The 13155-nt window shown below is 61.7% G+C and overlaps 2 protein-coding genes across 5 annotated transcripts; one reads left to right on the top strand and one right to left on the bottom strand.

Annotated features, from left to right (window-relative positions):
• Positions 1 to 1929: 1929 nt before the first annotated feature.
• Positions 1930 to 5258, top strand: MSS51 (MSS51 mitochondrial translational activator). Of its 2 annotated transcripts, none has more exons than XM_061350682.1 (6): positions 1930 to 2229; positions 2526 to 2681; positions 2879 to 3003; positions 3204 to 3746; positions 4612 to 4705; positions 4787 to 5258. In XM_061350682.1, exons 1-6 carry the CDS (start codon positions 1934 to 1936, stop codon positions 5061 to 5063), a joined length of 1491 nt encoding a protein of 496 aa, XP_061206666.1. In that variant the 5' UTR covers positions 1930 to 1933; the 3' UTR covers positions 5064 to 5258. The 2 variants fall into 2 exon arrangements, with proteins under 2 accessions (XP_061206666.1, XP_061206665.1); XM_061350681.1 differs by having other exon boundaries at positions 3183 to 3746.
• Position 5259: 1 nt separating this feature from the next.
• LOC133210881 (cytoplasmic phosphatidylinositol transfer protein 1-like) lies at positions 5260 to 11990 on the bottom strand. Of its 3 annotated transcripts, none has more exons than XM_061350683.1 (9): positions 11708 to 11990; positions 9249 to 9429; positions 8148 to 8236; positions 7967 to 7974; positions 7440 to 7511; positions 7249 to 7344; positions 7014 to 7169; positions 6874 to 6937; positions 5260 to 6055 (listed from the first exon to the last, which is right to left on the bottom strand). In XM_061350683.1, the coding sequence occupies exons 1-9, from the start codon at positions 11973 to 11975 to the stop codon at positions 5790 to 5792; spliced, it is 1200 nt and encodes a 399-aa protein (XP_061206667.1). In that variant the 5' UTR covers positions 11976 to 11990; the 3' UTR covers positions 5260 to 5789. The 3 variants fall into 3 exon arrangements, with proteins under 3 accessions (XP_061206667.1, XP_061206668.1, XP_061206669.1); XM_061350684.1 differs by lacking the exon at positions 11708 to 11990 and adding an exon at positions 10441 to 10731 and having other exon boundaries at positions 9249 to 9397; XM_061350685.1 differs by lacking the exons at positions 5260 to 6055; positions 11708 to 11990 and adding exons at positions 6116 to 6474; positions 10441 to 10734 and having other exon boundaries at positions 9249 to 9397.
• Positions 11991 to 13155: the final 1165 nt, after the last annotated feature.

Raw genomic sequence — 13155 nt, 5'->3', positions numbered from 1 at the left:
CTACGGGCAGGGACCATATGAACTTATGTGTGAGATGTACAGCCAAGTACGAAGTGAGTGCGAAGTTCTGATCCGTTGTTTTGTTCTCCTGCAGTTGAAACAGCTGGAAACAGGCAAAGCAAAAAGGAAAATATGTATTACCCTGAGACTGAGGTGTGTTTGTTTCGTCCTGGTAGTGAATGAGAGACAGATTGTGTTCTAAATTGTACCAGTGTAACAAAAAGGTTTGGGTAAAATTCGAATGGGATTTTTACTGCACGGGGTGCAGAATTTGGTCTGAACAGTATAGGTTGTGGGAGTAATTAAAGTATGGTGCGGGGGAGAAAACAAAATATCAGCAAGGTGGGGAGTCAGCAGGGAGAGTAAAAATGGGAAACTGGGAAAGTTAAAATACAAGTCTTCAAAGTCCACTGGAATGCGTCCTAAGACACTGGGGGGAAACTGGGGCTCTCCCAGGAGGAATCCCAAGCAAAAAGACCTTGATGAAATACTGTAACAAGTGGTGGCCATTGTATAAATTGGGAGGTGGAGAAAAATAGCCAGAAAACATCCTTAAGCTATGATAGAATGTTAGAGTTGATGCCCTTCTTACCAAGGGAAGGAAAGCGGGATGAAGTCTTTCATGCATATGTTTTTCCCCCTCTGGGAACATCCAGAGTGGCAGAAAGAGTGGGATAAACATGGCACCCAAGGCGTGATACAAGCCCCCCTTAGGGAAGCTGCGGGACCTGAGGGACCCATGAGACTAAAGGTTAATTTCTGTATGGGAGACTTACAAAGTTGAAAATCGATAGCAAGGACCTATAGAGATGATCCCGCAGGAGCAGCAAAAATATTCAAAACCTTCACTAAAGCCGTAGACCTGGATTTGGATGATACTGATTTCATGTTAGATGCAATCACAGGCACTGAAAAGGAACTAGTACTTAAAGCTGCCAGAACCCATGTTCAGGCATTAATTGCTGCAGAAACACTGCAGAGAAATGCGGACGATTATGTCCCTACAGCTAAACCACAATAGGATTATAATAACCCCAACCATTATCAACTTCTCAAAAGGTATGAAACATTTGGATTGGAGCATGCAATTCCTAAGTCCATGAATTGGGGAGCTTTATGTGCTGTCAAACAAAACACAGGTGAAACTCCTACAGAATTTTTTGACAGATTACGGGAGCAATGCAAAAATATACTACCATGGACCCCTCCAGAGACCAGGGAGAGCAGCAGCTGATATCTCTCTAGGACAATCCTCAAATGGTATTAGAAAGAAACTACATAAACTTAGTGCAGAGGACCAGAGAGATATCAAAAAGCTGATTGAGGAAGCATGGAGGGTGTGCCGCAACCGAGACACAGTTGGGAAGGCAAAAATTAAGCTGAACAATTACTCATGCAACCAGTGCAGCCTTAGGGAAAAGAAACTATCCGGGAAATGGAAAAACTCAAGGTGCATGGAAAGATTGCTTTCGGGATAGTAGAACAAGGGCCCCTAATAATAGGGTAGGGCCTAATCGCTTCTCTGCCCAACCTGTAGCTGTGTGTCGGATAGCACCAATCCAGGTGTAGGACTTGCACCATGTCCCCACCTGACGCCTGCTGCCCCCCAGCCCTGCTTGGCACACACCGTGGTGCCCACCCAGCTCACACTGCACCAAGGTGCCCAAGGGAAAGGGCCTCATGGCGGGGGGGTTGGCAGGTCCCATGGGAACACTGGGGACAGATCGCAGAGGTTGTGCAGCCCCCCCGGGTGCAGCGCGGGAGCAGCTCCGAGGCAGACCCGGTAGCGCTGGGGCGGGTGCCAGACCCCCGGCTCGGGTTGGCCGGTTCCCGGGGAGGGGATGCCCAGAATAGCTGCGCTACCCGATCCCGGAGGGGCCGAGGCGCTCCTCTCCTCGCTATCTCCTCGGGGCTGACATTTGAGCGCAGCGGGATGGCGGGCGGCCGGCGGCGTGGGGGCAGCGGGAAACGGGGGCCCCCCCGGCAGCACCCGGGGACCCCCGCACCGGCCCCTGCACCCCCACCCCCGTCTGCCACAGCCACCACCGTGACTCAGAGGAACGCAGGCGCTGCCCCCAGACCCGGCCGCACCAAGAAGCCCACGAAGGAGCCGGAGGCGAGGGCGCCAGACGTGGACTCGCTGGGCTTTCAAGCCATGGACCGCAATGTGCCGGGGCTGTCCCATGTCATCCTCCAGAAGCTCAACATGAAGAGCTATGAGGACTACAAGTGAGTGAGCACCCATGGGTGTGTGTTTTCCCCCCACGGACAGAGCATCCCGTGTGCGTCCTCGCAGCTGGAACATCTCTGGCTCATCCCACCCTCCTGGCTCAGCCTGTGTGTGGGTGCTCTGATGGGGCTCCTGGGTACACCCCTCCATTTGCCCATTCCCGGTTCTCTGTCCCGGGACAGGATGCTCCTGGCTGGAGGTAGAAGTCCTGGTGGCCTTAGAGAGAGGACATTGGCCTCACTGTGGTGGCAGAGCAGCTTCTGCTGGATCCTTCTCATTCCCCATACATGTGCAGGTCTGCCATGGATGGGAGGAAAAGCGGCAGCGATTTTGGCATCCGGACTTACTTTGAGATGTTCCAGAAGATGGAGGACACCTTCAAGTTCTGTGCTGAGTGCAGGAAGCTCCCCGATGCTCTCCCGGACCCCAAAAGCCTCCGGCGATGCAAGAGGTATGTCAAGGGGATGTGGTTTGATGGCATGGGGATGAATCCATCCCCTTGCTTCCAAACAAGATGAAGCCAGGGGGGTATTGTCCCAAAACCCACCTCTAGCTACAGGGCATCCCTCAAACCACAGCAACACAGATCTGGGAGGGCTGTCAGGGAGCCTTGGTTTGTCAGGCAGAATCCTCTCCCTGTGTCCCCAGGTGCCAGAACGTGTACTACTGCGGCGTGGTGTGCCAGCGTGCCAACTGGCCGCTGCACAAGAAGTTCTGCAAGAAGCTGAAACTGGTGGCCCTGGATCGGCTGGTGGAGTGGCTTGTCTTCACAGGTGGGGCAGGGGACACTGTGTGTACCCCTCCAGGCCTGCCTGACCCCCACACCATGCTGCAGAAATCCCATGGAGGGATGGGGGAGTCCCTCCTCCTGGCTTGTGGGTCTGGTGGGACAGGCAGCCTGGGCTGTGGGGCCACCATTGTGACCCCCAGTGCTTCTCTCTGTCTCCTCTAGGAGACATCCCTTTTCCCACAGAGACCTGGACAAAGTCCCCCTGGGATGTGGAGGGCTGGGAGGACTGGTTCTCCATGCAGGAGCAGCTGGAGGAGAAGCTGGGCGCCATCCTGGCCGGGCGATACATGACCCTGCTGTGGGCCAACGCTGGGAAGCCGCGGCCAGAGGACAGGGAGCTGCGTGACTCCGTCCGACGCCTGGTCACCGACTTCCACTCGCGGCCGCTCACCATCGGCCTGGGGCTGCGGCTCTTCAGCATTGAGCCCCTTGCCAAGGCCCTCACTGTGCACGTGGTGGGAGCATCCCACGTGGAGACCCTCAACGCCCGGCTGACAGACTACGACGAGCTGACGCGCATGTTCCCGGGGCACCGCGGCATGGAGGTGGTGATGGTGGGGGTGGATGTGGTCGATGGACCCATCATGAGGCCACCCCTGGCCACCCCAGCCCCCCGGGGAAGGGTCTATCTCAGCAGCTACAAGGGGCTCTACCATGACTTTTGGGAAAGCCACGTGGAGACCAAGCTGGCCGCTCGCCCTGACCTGGTGGTGGGCTTTCACCCAGGTGAGTTCCTGTACGTCCTGTAGGAAAACAGGCTGAGAAAGTTGGGGCTGTTCAGCCTGGAGAAGAGAAGGCTGCGTGGAGATCTCATAGCAGCCTTCCAGTATCTGAAGGGGGCCTAAAAGGGTGCTGGGGAGGGACTCTTCATCAAGGACTGTAGTGATAGAACAAGGGGTAATGGGTTAAAACTTAACCAGGGAAAGTTCAGGTTAGATATAAGGAAGAAGTTCTTTACTGTGCTGGTGGTGAGGCACTGGAACAGGTTGCCAAAAGAAGTGGTAAATGCTCCATCCCTGGCAGCATTTGGGGCCAGATTGGACAGAGCCTTGAGCGACATGGTCTAGGGTGAGGTGACCCTCCCCATGGGAGGGGGCTGGAACTAGGTGATCTTAAGATGATCCTACGCAAACCATCTGTGATTCTATGATTCTGTGGAGGGGACTGGACCCTCACCACCACACTGCTAGCAGCAGGATATCCCCAGAAGGGTGCAGGTCCCTCAGCACCCCAGCAGTGCCTGCTGGTGGCTTGGGACATATCCAGGGCTTTGCAAGCTACAACAGGCAACCATGCAGCCAGGGTGATGCCCTGGGCTTGGCTGTCTTTCCCCCTCTACGGGTGCTCAGTGTCCTGCCTGTATCACCCACCTGCCACATAGGCAGCTCCCAAAAGGGTCCCTGCCTGTGGCTCTCAGTGTGGTGGCTCAGCCCAGGCACCCAGAGCCATGCTGCTGAGATGGTACTCACCTTGCTAAGGGTGACAAACTATTGCCAGTGTCACCATGCACCCCAGCATGAACGGGTGCTGTTAGATCCAGTGTCAGAGTGGCACAGGAAGAGGTGGGACCCTCACCACTGTGTCCCCACAGGTTTCCATGCCTGCCCAGACCTGCTGGCAGGCTGGCTGCCCACCCTGCTGCTGCTGCGGGACTACCGCTTGCCGGTCCTCTTCACCGTGTACAGGTGAGCACAGCCCCACTACCCTGGTGTGCTGGCACCACCACCAGCACACCATAGCAGGGCCTGGCCTTTACTCCCTGGCAGTGAGCAGGAGCTGAAGTCCTCCCTGCAGCTCCTGGTGGAGCTCGAGATGCGCATCATGGGCTATGCCACCAACCCCTTTGCCTCACTGCGGCCTGAGCAGGTCTACTCCAGCCCCAACAAGGCACCCGTCTACTGCAGTTCCTACTATATCGCCCTGCTGGGGCCGGTGGCATCAGCTGTGCCGGGTGCTGAAGACCTGGAGGATGGTGATGGTGGGTGGGGAGAGGAGCCCAGTGCTGCTGGTGGGGCTGGGGGCATCACCCCAGGGCTGGCCTGACCCAGTGCAGCCAGCACCATCCTGCCCACTGGATTCCCAGCCCCTCGCTGCCCCATCACAGCACCCTATCTCCCCATTCCGGAACTGGTGATCCAGTCATTCCTCACTGCACACATCCAGTCCTGGGACACACAGCACCTTGCCACAGGCATAGCACCCCTCCATGGCATCGAATAAACCTCCACCAGCAGACGGCTGGCTTGTCTCGAGCTTTATTTCCAAAAAGGCCTGTGTTTTCCCAAAGAAAACAGAGGGCTGAGCCCTCCTTGGGCAGCCATGGCCTCTGAAGGGACGGCAAAGGGGACCCTGCTGCAGGACCTGCTGTGCCTAGGGGTCCTGCGGGGAGTCCCCACCAACACCTGGTGGTTCCTGTCACTGTCACACACTCTTGTGCCCCTGCGCCGGTGCCTACCTTACAGCATGGAGCTCCAGCATCACTCACTGGGTACATGGGCACCGGCTGCCACCGCGGTGCCACTCAGCAGCCTCGGCGGTAACCGGGGCGGGTGGCGCTGAGCGAACCGGCTCCTGCCTGATGGTGCTGGGGACTGCTCCCGGTGCAGGCAGCGGCGCTAGATGGTGGCAATGACCTGCACGGGCACCCGCGATGGCTCCGGGTGGTCGCACCCTCCCTAGGGCTCCCTGCGCCCCAGCGGCGGGTTCCTCCCCGTGGCTGCGGTGGGCAGCGTGGCCGGCACAGTCCCGCCCGGCTCGGCACCGCCGGCATCACTCGGCGCCGGTGCGTTCCCGCAGCGCGGGCAGCGTCAGTGTCTCCGGCGCCGACTTCTTGCGCGGCCGAGTTTTGGGGGGGGCGAGGAAGTCGGGGGAGTCGTCGCTGAGCGGGGTGGAGGGGGCGCTGGCGGGCGCCGAGTGCGTGGCCGTGGGCTGCCCCACCTCGCTGACAGCGATGGTGGGGGCCACCAGCCCGACGAGCTCGTTGGTGGCCTCCTGCGTCTCCCGCTCGTAGCGCCTCACCTCCTCCATCGTCATTCCTGCGAGCACAGCCGCGCTTGGAGCCGCTCGGCACGGACAAACCTGCGCTCCGTGCGCCGGCTCCTCACCGAGCTGGGTGCTGGGGACAGGGGGACTCGCAGAGCAGGGGACGCTGCCCCCACCTCCGGCACCAGCCCAGGCATCAGTGGGGAAATGACGGGCAGGCAGCGAAGGCAAGGGGATGCGCAGGCAGAGCAGAGGGGGACCCTTGCCTCAGGGTGCAGGGGGGGCTCAGCGTGCACCATGCACAAGCCCCCCTGCCTGCACCCACCCGCAGGCAGTGTGGTGGGGTTCAGGGTCCCTGTGCCCTGCAGACAGCATGGGGGGGGAGGGGGTTAGGGATGCTGGCTCCCCAGCTTTTGGTTTGTGGCCACTTGCATCTGAGTCTCGAAGTCCCGGACCTCTTCCAGGGACATGTCTGGAAGGCAGAGAGCTGCTCGCCGGGATGGCACCGCTGCCAAAACCAGGGGCTCCCATCCCCGTGTCCATGTGTGACAGCATGTGTTGCTGCCAGACCAGGGTGCAGGCAGTGCCAGCAGCGCAGCCAGGGGTGCTCGGGCTGTGCTCCCCATCCCTCACGTCAGCCAAGCCTCCCCAGGCGTGCAGCAAGAATGGCCAGTGTGTTGGGGTACAGGCAGGGGTGAGGGCAGGGAGCAGAGCAGCGCAGGCAGCAGAATACAGGGAGCTGGAGGATGAGTGGGAGCTGCCTATGGGGTTAGTGGCATTACGGTTAAACTCGCAGCCCTCTCCCACCCTGGGGGTCTGGAGCCACCCCCGGCCCGTGTCCCCTGCCACCGGCAGCACCGGGGGGACTCACCACACCACTCGTCCACCCATGCGAACGCCTGCCGGTGACCGATCAGCAGGATGTCCCGGATCACCTGTGACGCACCATGGAGGTCAACACCTCATCACTGTCCTCCCAGTGTCTCCCCCTGGCCTGGAGTTCCCCCTCACCTTGTGCACAAACTGCTCCACCCGCGTCTGAAGCCCCCACACCTCGAATTTGACGCTCACCAGCTTGTAGGAGCACATGATGGGCTTGGTGTGCTGGCGCCAGCCCTCCCGCAGTGGCCCCCGGCCCGTCTTGGCCGAGCTGAAGAAACGGGGGTCCTGGGAGAGCACAGCAGGGCTGTGAGCCCCCAGCCTGCCACAGGGGACAAGGGGGTGGCCCTTGGGAGCTCCGCGATACCTCCAGGCTGCGGTAGTACCGCTCGGGGATCTCGTCAAAGGCGATGTCCAGGAAGGAGACTTCGTGGTCGCCCAGGATTTTGTCACTGTGGAAGATCTGGGGAGGGGAGGAAGGGTGAGAGGTGCCGGTGCAGTGCCACGCGTCCTCCCTGGTGAGGAGTTTGCCAGGTCCCAGCTGCTGCGCAGACTCACGTTCTCACTGTCCCCGCAGTTGTCCTCGTACTTGGTCTCGATGTAGATGGAGAACTTGGGCAGGAAGGAACACTGCAGGGACCGGCCGTCAGCTGGACCCCCAGCCAGGGGGACACACTCCCAGGGATGCCCACCTCAAACAACACCCATCCTGATGGACACCCAGCCCCAAGCATGCCTACCCCAAGGGATGCCCAGTCCCAAGAGACACCTAGCTCCAGGGACACCAGTCCCATGGAACACCCACCCCAAGGAAACTCAGCCCCAGGGGATGCCCAGTCCCAAGGGACACCCACCCCAAGGGACGCCCCAACCCAAGGGACACCTAGATCAAGGGATGCCCACCCAAGCGACACCTAACCCAAGGGTACTCACCCCATGGGAAACCCACCTCGAGGGACACCCCACCCCTGAAACTGCTGACCCCAGGAACACCCAGCCCTGGGGGATACTTCCCCCAGTGCCCCATTCCCCAGTCAGGGTAGGTGCTGGGGAAAGGGCCAAGTCCCCCCATGCCATCTCCTTACTGTGTACTCTGCAAGGACAGCGTGACACATCAGAAGCATCAGGGGGTGGCACCATGGGGAAGAGAGGGAGAGGTGAGACTGGGCAGTGGCTATAGCCGGGCTCTCCCGGCACCCAATGGCCACTGATGGAGAGGGGCAGAGTGCCTGGGGGTGCCCATCCCCTCTCCCTGCCCTGGCTCACCAGTGATGGTGTAGGGGTAGTAGTTCCAGGCCTTCTCTGTGATGTAGAAGATGCGGGGGGTTACTGCCCGTGCCCAGCTCGGCAGTTTGCTGCAGGAACCACAGCATATAGGGGTCCATTCAGGGCAGGATGTGGCCACAGCACCACCCAGTGCCACCCAGCCCTGCTCCCCCAGACACAGCCCTGCATGTGGGACTGCCCTCACCTCCACCCCAGGATCCCTCCAGGACCATCCCCTACGACCCATCACCCCAAGGAACCCTGGCACCTCCCCAGCACCCTCATCTGCACCCCCATGCCCCTATCCTCTTCCCAGGACCCCCATCTCCTCCTCAGGCACCCTTACCCCCTCTCTGTGCCCAGGGCCAGGACCCCGGGATGCTGCTGCCCCCCCCCGGTAGGATCGGGTCCCGGGGAGCTGGGCGGTGGTTTGATTCATCCGCAGGCGTTATAAATACCATCCCCAGGAGGGGAATCGTGAGCACCGCTGCTAAAAATAGCCTGAGTCACGGCAGCGCTGCCGGTGCTGCGCCGCGGTGTGCCGCAGCGGTGGGGGGGACACCGGCTGCCAGCGGGCACCGGGGACACCGGGACAACCCCGGGGTGAGCTGAGCACCAGCTGGGGCATCCCCACTGAGCCCTGCACCGCAGCCGAGGCACCCTCTGGCGCTGGAGATGGGTGCTCACCGTGAGAGAGGGTGTGTGCCTGGGAGATGGGCGCACCCCAGGAGGTGGGTGCAGACCCCAGAGAGGGGGGCACCCCAGAGAATGGGTGCACCCTGGAGGGTAGCCCGAAAGATGGGTGCACCCTGGGTGATGGGTTCACTCTGAGTGATGGGTGTAGCCCTCGAAGATGGCAGAGTGCATGGCTGGGAGATGGGTGCACCCCAGGAGGTGGGTGCAGCTCCCCAGGATATGCTCACCCAAGGAAATGGGCATACCCTGAGAGACAGGTGAAGCCCCCAAAGTTGGGTGCAGGCCCCAAAGATGGGTGTACTCCAGGTGCACCCCCGGGAGATGGGTGCAGCCCCATTGCAGGGTGCCAAGCACCCAGAATGGATATTTCTGGGAACTGTGGAGGAGGGAGGGGTAGGGCCTCACCTGGAGAGGTGGACGCGCTTCTCAGTGAACTGGCCATGGCCGTGGATGGGGTCCTCGTGGGGCTCGTTCTTCACCACCTCGACGCCCTCGCCCTTCTCACTCTCCTGGTGGCTGTGCTTGCTGATGGTGTAGAGCTGCCCCACACGGTACTGCAACCACAGCACCCGGCTCAGTGCCACCCCTGCCCGGCACCCTCCAGAGACACCACCGAGCAGGGAAACTGAGGCACGGAGCAAAGGGTGACAGACCAAGTGCTGTGCAGCAGGCAGGGGTCTCCTAGGGCACCCTTCTCCAGCATCCCTGCCCAATGGCTGCTCCAGTGCCTAGGTGAAGCTGGATTGTACCCACCCAGCTCCTCCGCACTGTTCAGGTGCCTTGCAGAATGCCTGGAGGCTTTGTCCTCAGCAAGCTACCTGGCACCCAGGGAAAACTACACCTAGGTATGGATATGGATATATATGTGTGTGTATTTGAAGACGTGGCTGTGCAATAAGTGCTTTATTGTTCCACTGAGGATTCCATCCATCACCAGCCCCTCCCTGCCCCATTGAAAACCTCCCTGTAGTGTGACCACAACCTCAAGCCTGGGGAGAGCTGGTGCTGCCCAATGTATGCACCGTGGCTGCAGATCCCCAAAACAGCCCCATCAGTGCTCAGGAGCATCCTTTGTCCAGGAATGCTGCTGACTGCCAGCTATTGACTTGCTGCTGGGAATTCGAGCTCCCTGCTGGAGCAGTGATTGAGACGGTGCTCCCCATCGGAGCACCTGAACCCTGGTGCCCTTCGCCCACAGGTTCATCCCGTGGTCCTGGGACTGGGTTGCCCCAAGCAGACCCCTGGTGCTCCCGTTGGGATCCATGTCCCAAGGTCACTGTGCCCAGGGACGAGATGTCCTCGCTCTGCACCCCAAAACATGGCTCAGCACATACACAGAGCATCCCAAGCCCAGCAGCCATGGCCAAAGCTTACCCTGTGGCTCAGCCAAGGTCCCTGCCACAAGCCATGCCATGAGGAGATGGGAATGGGGCCACCGTGTCCCCCAGCCCCTTTCTGAGCAGTCACCCCACTGCTGCGGGTAACCCCACCCACAGCCCTCTCCACTGGTGGATCCTGGCACCCAGGGGCTTGGAGACTCCCTGCCACTGCACCCCCCTTCCCAATGAACACCCCCTTTCCCTCCATCCCTCCTCACCTCCTCGGTGGTGAGTGGCATGCAGATGCGGTACTCCTTGACGAGCATGGTGCCAGGGTCAGAGGGTCAGGCGGAGTTGGGGTGCTGGCGGGGGCACAGCTCATTCTGGGGGGCCCGAGGGTGGGTGGTGAGCACGCGGCAGCTTCCCCATGTTCCCATCCCATCACCCCATGCTAGAGGATACCGGCGACTTCATGAGCCGTTGCCATGGCAGTGGTGTGAGGTCACCAGTACGAGGATGAGTCTGGGTGTACCCGGCTGGGGACACCCCAAACCCCCCCGGTGTTAACCTCTTCCCTGCTGGGCAAACACACACTCTCTTCCCCTCCCTATACACCTGTCTTGGAGCACCCGTATCCCCCAAAAGATACGGTGCCATGCCTTCAGGGTGCCGCGCCTTCAGGGTGCCACATCCACACCCACCCAATGGCCAGCAGGGATGCTAGGATGGGATCCAACATGCTGATGCCCATGGGGCCCCACCCCGGGGGCACCCACCTGGTCCACGGCCCTCGGGAAGCACCCGTGCTCATGTCTCTGGTGTGGGAGGTCCCTTTCCGAGGAAGGCGCTCCCCAGGCCCCCCACGGCTGCCCCCCAGCCCCCATCACATCCAGTATTTCCAGGCTGCCCTGCTCATCCCCCCCCGGCCCCCGCTCCAGGGATACATCCCAGGGATGCTTAGGGTAGATAATGGAGCAGCTCTGGGGGTTCCTAGCTGTGACCTCCAGCTCCATGGGGCAGGGAGGGGACATGAGCACCCCGGGGCATCACCCTGAGCGGGGCATCAGGCTTTGGAGGGGGCACATGGGGTCTCACACGGGGTCTTGTCTGAAGGCAGCTTGTCCGGCTGGGGACACAGGAGCATCCCTGGGGAACGCAGGGGCGTCCCTGGAGGACACGGGGAGGCACTGGGGCATCCCTGTGGGACTCGGGAGCACCCTGCTGACCGGGAGGAGGGCTGAGGGCTGGAGCCGGGCTGCGCGTGCCGTCCCGCCACCGGAGCAGCTCAGACCTGCGCGGGTTGAGCTGTGGCTGCCCGGGGCGGGGGTACGCACATACCGCCCGGGCTGTGCCCGAGGGCTCCGGCCGCGCTGGGCGATGCCGGGACCGGCAGCATCGACACCGCTTTCCCCGGCCCGCCACCCCCTCCCCGCCGCCCGCAACCGGTTCGGCCTCTCCGCGCATCCCTCCCGAGACTGAAGCTGCCGCCGCCCTCCCGCTCCGCCCGCACTCACCCGGGCCCGCCGCTGGGTACCTGCTCCCCACCGCTGCCGCCGTGCCCCGGCCGTCCCGGGCCGTGCGCAGGAGCGGGCCGCCCCCCGCACCGCCCTGCGCACCGCCCCCCGCACCGCGGCACACCGACCCCTAGGGGCAGGAATGCACCGGCACCCCGCCGGCATCGAACCGGCACGGCACCGGCACCGCGCTGGCATTGAACCAGCACTGCACCGGCACTGCACTGGTGCTGCACAGGCTCTGGCACCTCACTGACATTGCACTTGCACCGGCACCAGCACCACACCTGCACCAGCATCACACTACAAGGGCACCACCAGCGGGAGGCCCTCTGACACGGCACAGCACCGGGGCTCCGTGGCACAGCCCAGACCGGCACCGGGGCTTCCTGCACCCACCGGGGCTTGGCTGCTCCCGGGGTCCCTCGGCAGTCACTGTGTGCCCTGGCAGGGAGATGCTCCGGGGTCCCCAGCCGGGTGTAGGGAGCTGGGACTCTTCAAACCTCCCCCTGCACTGCAGTCCCCTACACCCCACTGCCAGCCCAGCGCTGGCACCCAGCACCATCGTGCCCCATACGCCGGCACTGCCAGCCAGAGCCAAACACTTAACTCCCACCCGGTGACAGCAACAGCCCGGCCGCGCCGCTCGGTGTGAACGTGGCACCGCGGCACAGTCCAGCCTGGCTGCCTGCTGCAGGGGAGCAGCCCCTGCCGTGCCAGGGTGCTGCAGTCACTCGGTGATGGCCGCTATGGGGACACCCACCAGGCCACCCTGCAGCCGGTGCTACCACAGTGGCTCTGGCATGGGACACGGAGGTTGTACTGCCCAGGCACCACGCCAGCTATGGGTGCCCTGGGGTGCCAAAGATTCGGCCTGGGCTCTTTCACCACCACTGGGGCAGCTGGGCTGTGCCATCTCATGGTGTTGGTGATGCTGTTCCGTAGCACTCAGCAGCCCTGAGGTGGTGAGGGTGGGCACCCAGCTGCAGTGGAACCAGAGCAAGCAGTGGCAGAGCTGGGGACAGTGGCCCCAAAACCCTCTGGGGTGCCCCATGGGTACATATCCCACATCCGGGAGTGCCATGCCAGGAGCAATGCCTGCGGGCACACCTTACCTGCCTGCACCCATCGCTATCTGCCTGCCCCATGCTGCTGCCTTCTTCCTGGTTTCTCCCCCTGCAGTGCCACCGTGCTTCCAATGCCAGCTCTGATGGCACCGGGCGACAGCCATCCCTTCCCCATGTCCCCCAGGAAGTCCCCAGAGGGTAACGCAGGAGACACAGGTCTCCCACCAGCACAGCCAGGACCAAATCCAGCAGGGCTCCTGCTGGGTGACAGTGGTGGTGACCAGGACCTGGTGGTGCTAGTGACAAGGACTTGGCAGGCTCTCAGCCCCCCCAGCAGCCACATTCCTCTGGAACCCGTTCCGCAGGGTCCTGTGTGGGTGCCAAGGGAAAGGCATCTGGGTTAGGTTTTTCC

This window comes from Neopsephotus bourkii, unplaced genomic scaffold (assembly GCF_033783945.1).
Source record: "Neopsephotus bourkii isolate Nb327-2 ecotype Australia unplaced genomic scaffold, CSIRO-AGI_Nbou_v1 NB_533, whole genome shotgun sequence".
NCBI classification, from domain to species: domain Eukaryota; kingdom Metazoa; phylum Chordata; class Aves; order Psittaciformes; family Psittacidae; genus Neopsephotus; species Neopsephotus bourkii.
Note: the sequence above shows the minus strand (reverse complement) of the source record. Positions and strands in the feature narration are given on the sequence as shown.

Excerpts from the sequence above, each read along its gene's own strand:
- MSS51 (XM_061350681.1), top strand. The coding sequence starts at position 1,934 with ATGGCGGGCGGCCGGCGGCGTGGGGGCAGCGGGAAACGGGGGCCCCCC. Across the intron at positions 2,230-2,525 it reads AAGAGCTATGAGGACTACAA|GTCTGCCATGGATGGGAGGA; the intron begins GTGAGTGAGCAC and ends ATACATGTGCAG. Across the intron at positions 3,747-4,611 it reads GGTGGTGGGCTTTCACCCAG|GTTTCCATGCCTGCCCAGAC; the intron begins GTGAGTTCCTGT and ends GTGTCCCCACAG.
- LOC133210881 (XM_061350683.1), bottom strand. The coding sequence starts at position 11,975 with ATGCTGGTGCAGGTGTGGTGCTGGTGCCGGTGCAAGTGCAATGTCAGT. Across the intron at positions 6,938-7,013 it reads TGGAGCAGTTTGTGCACAAG|GTGATCCGGGACATCCTGCT; the intron begins GTGAGGGGGAAC and ends GGTGCGTCACAG. Across the intron at positions 6,056-6,873 it reads ATGGGTGGACGAGTGGTGTG|GAATGACGATGGAGGAGGTG; the intron begins GTGAGTCCCCCC and ends CTGTGCTCGCAG.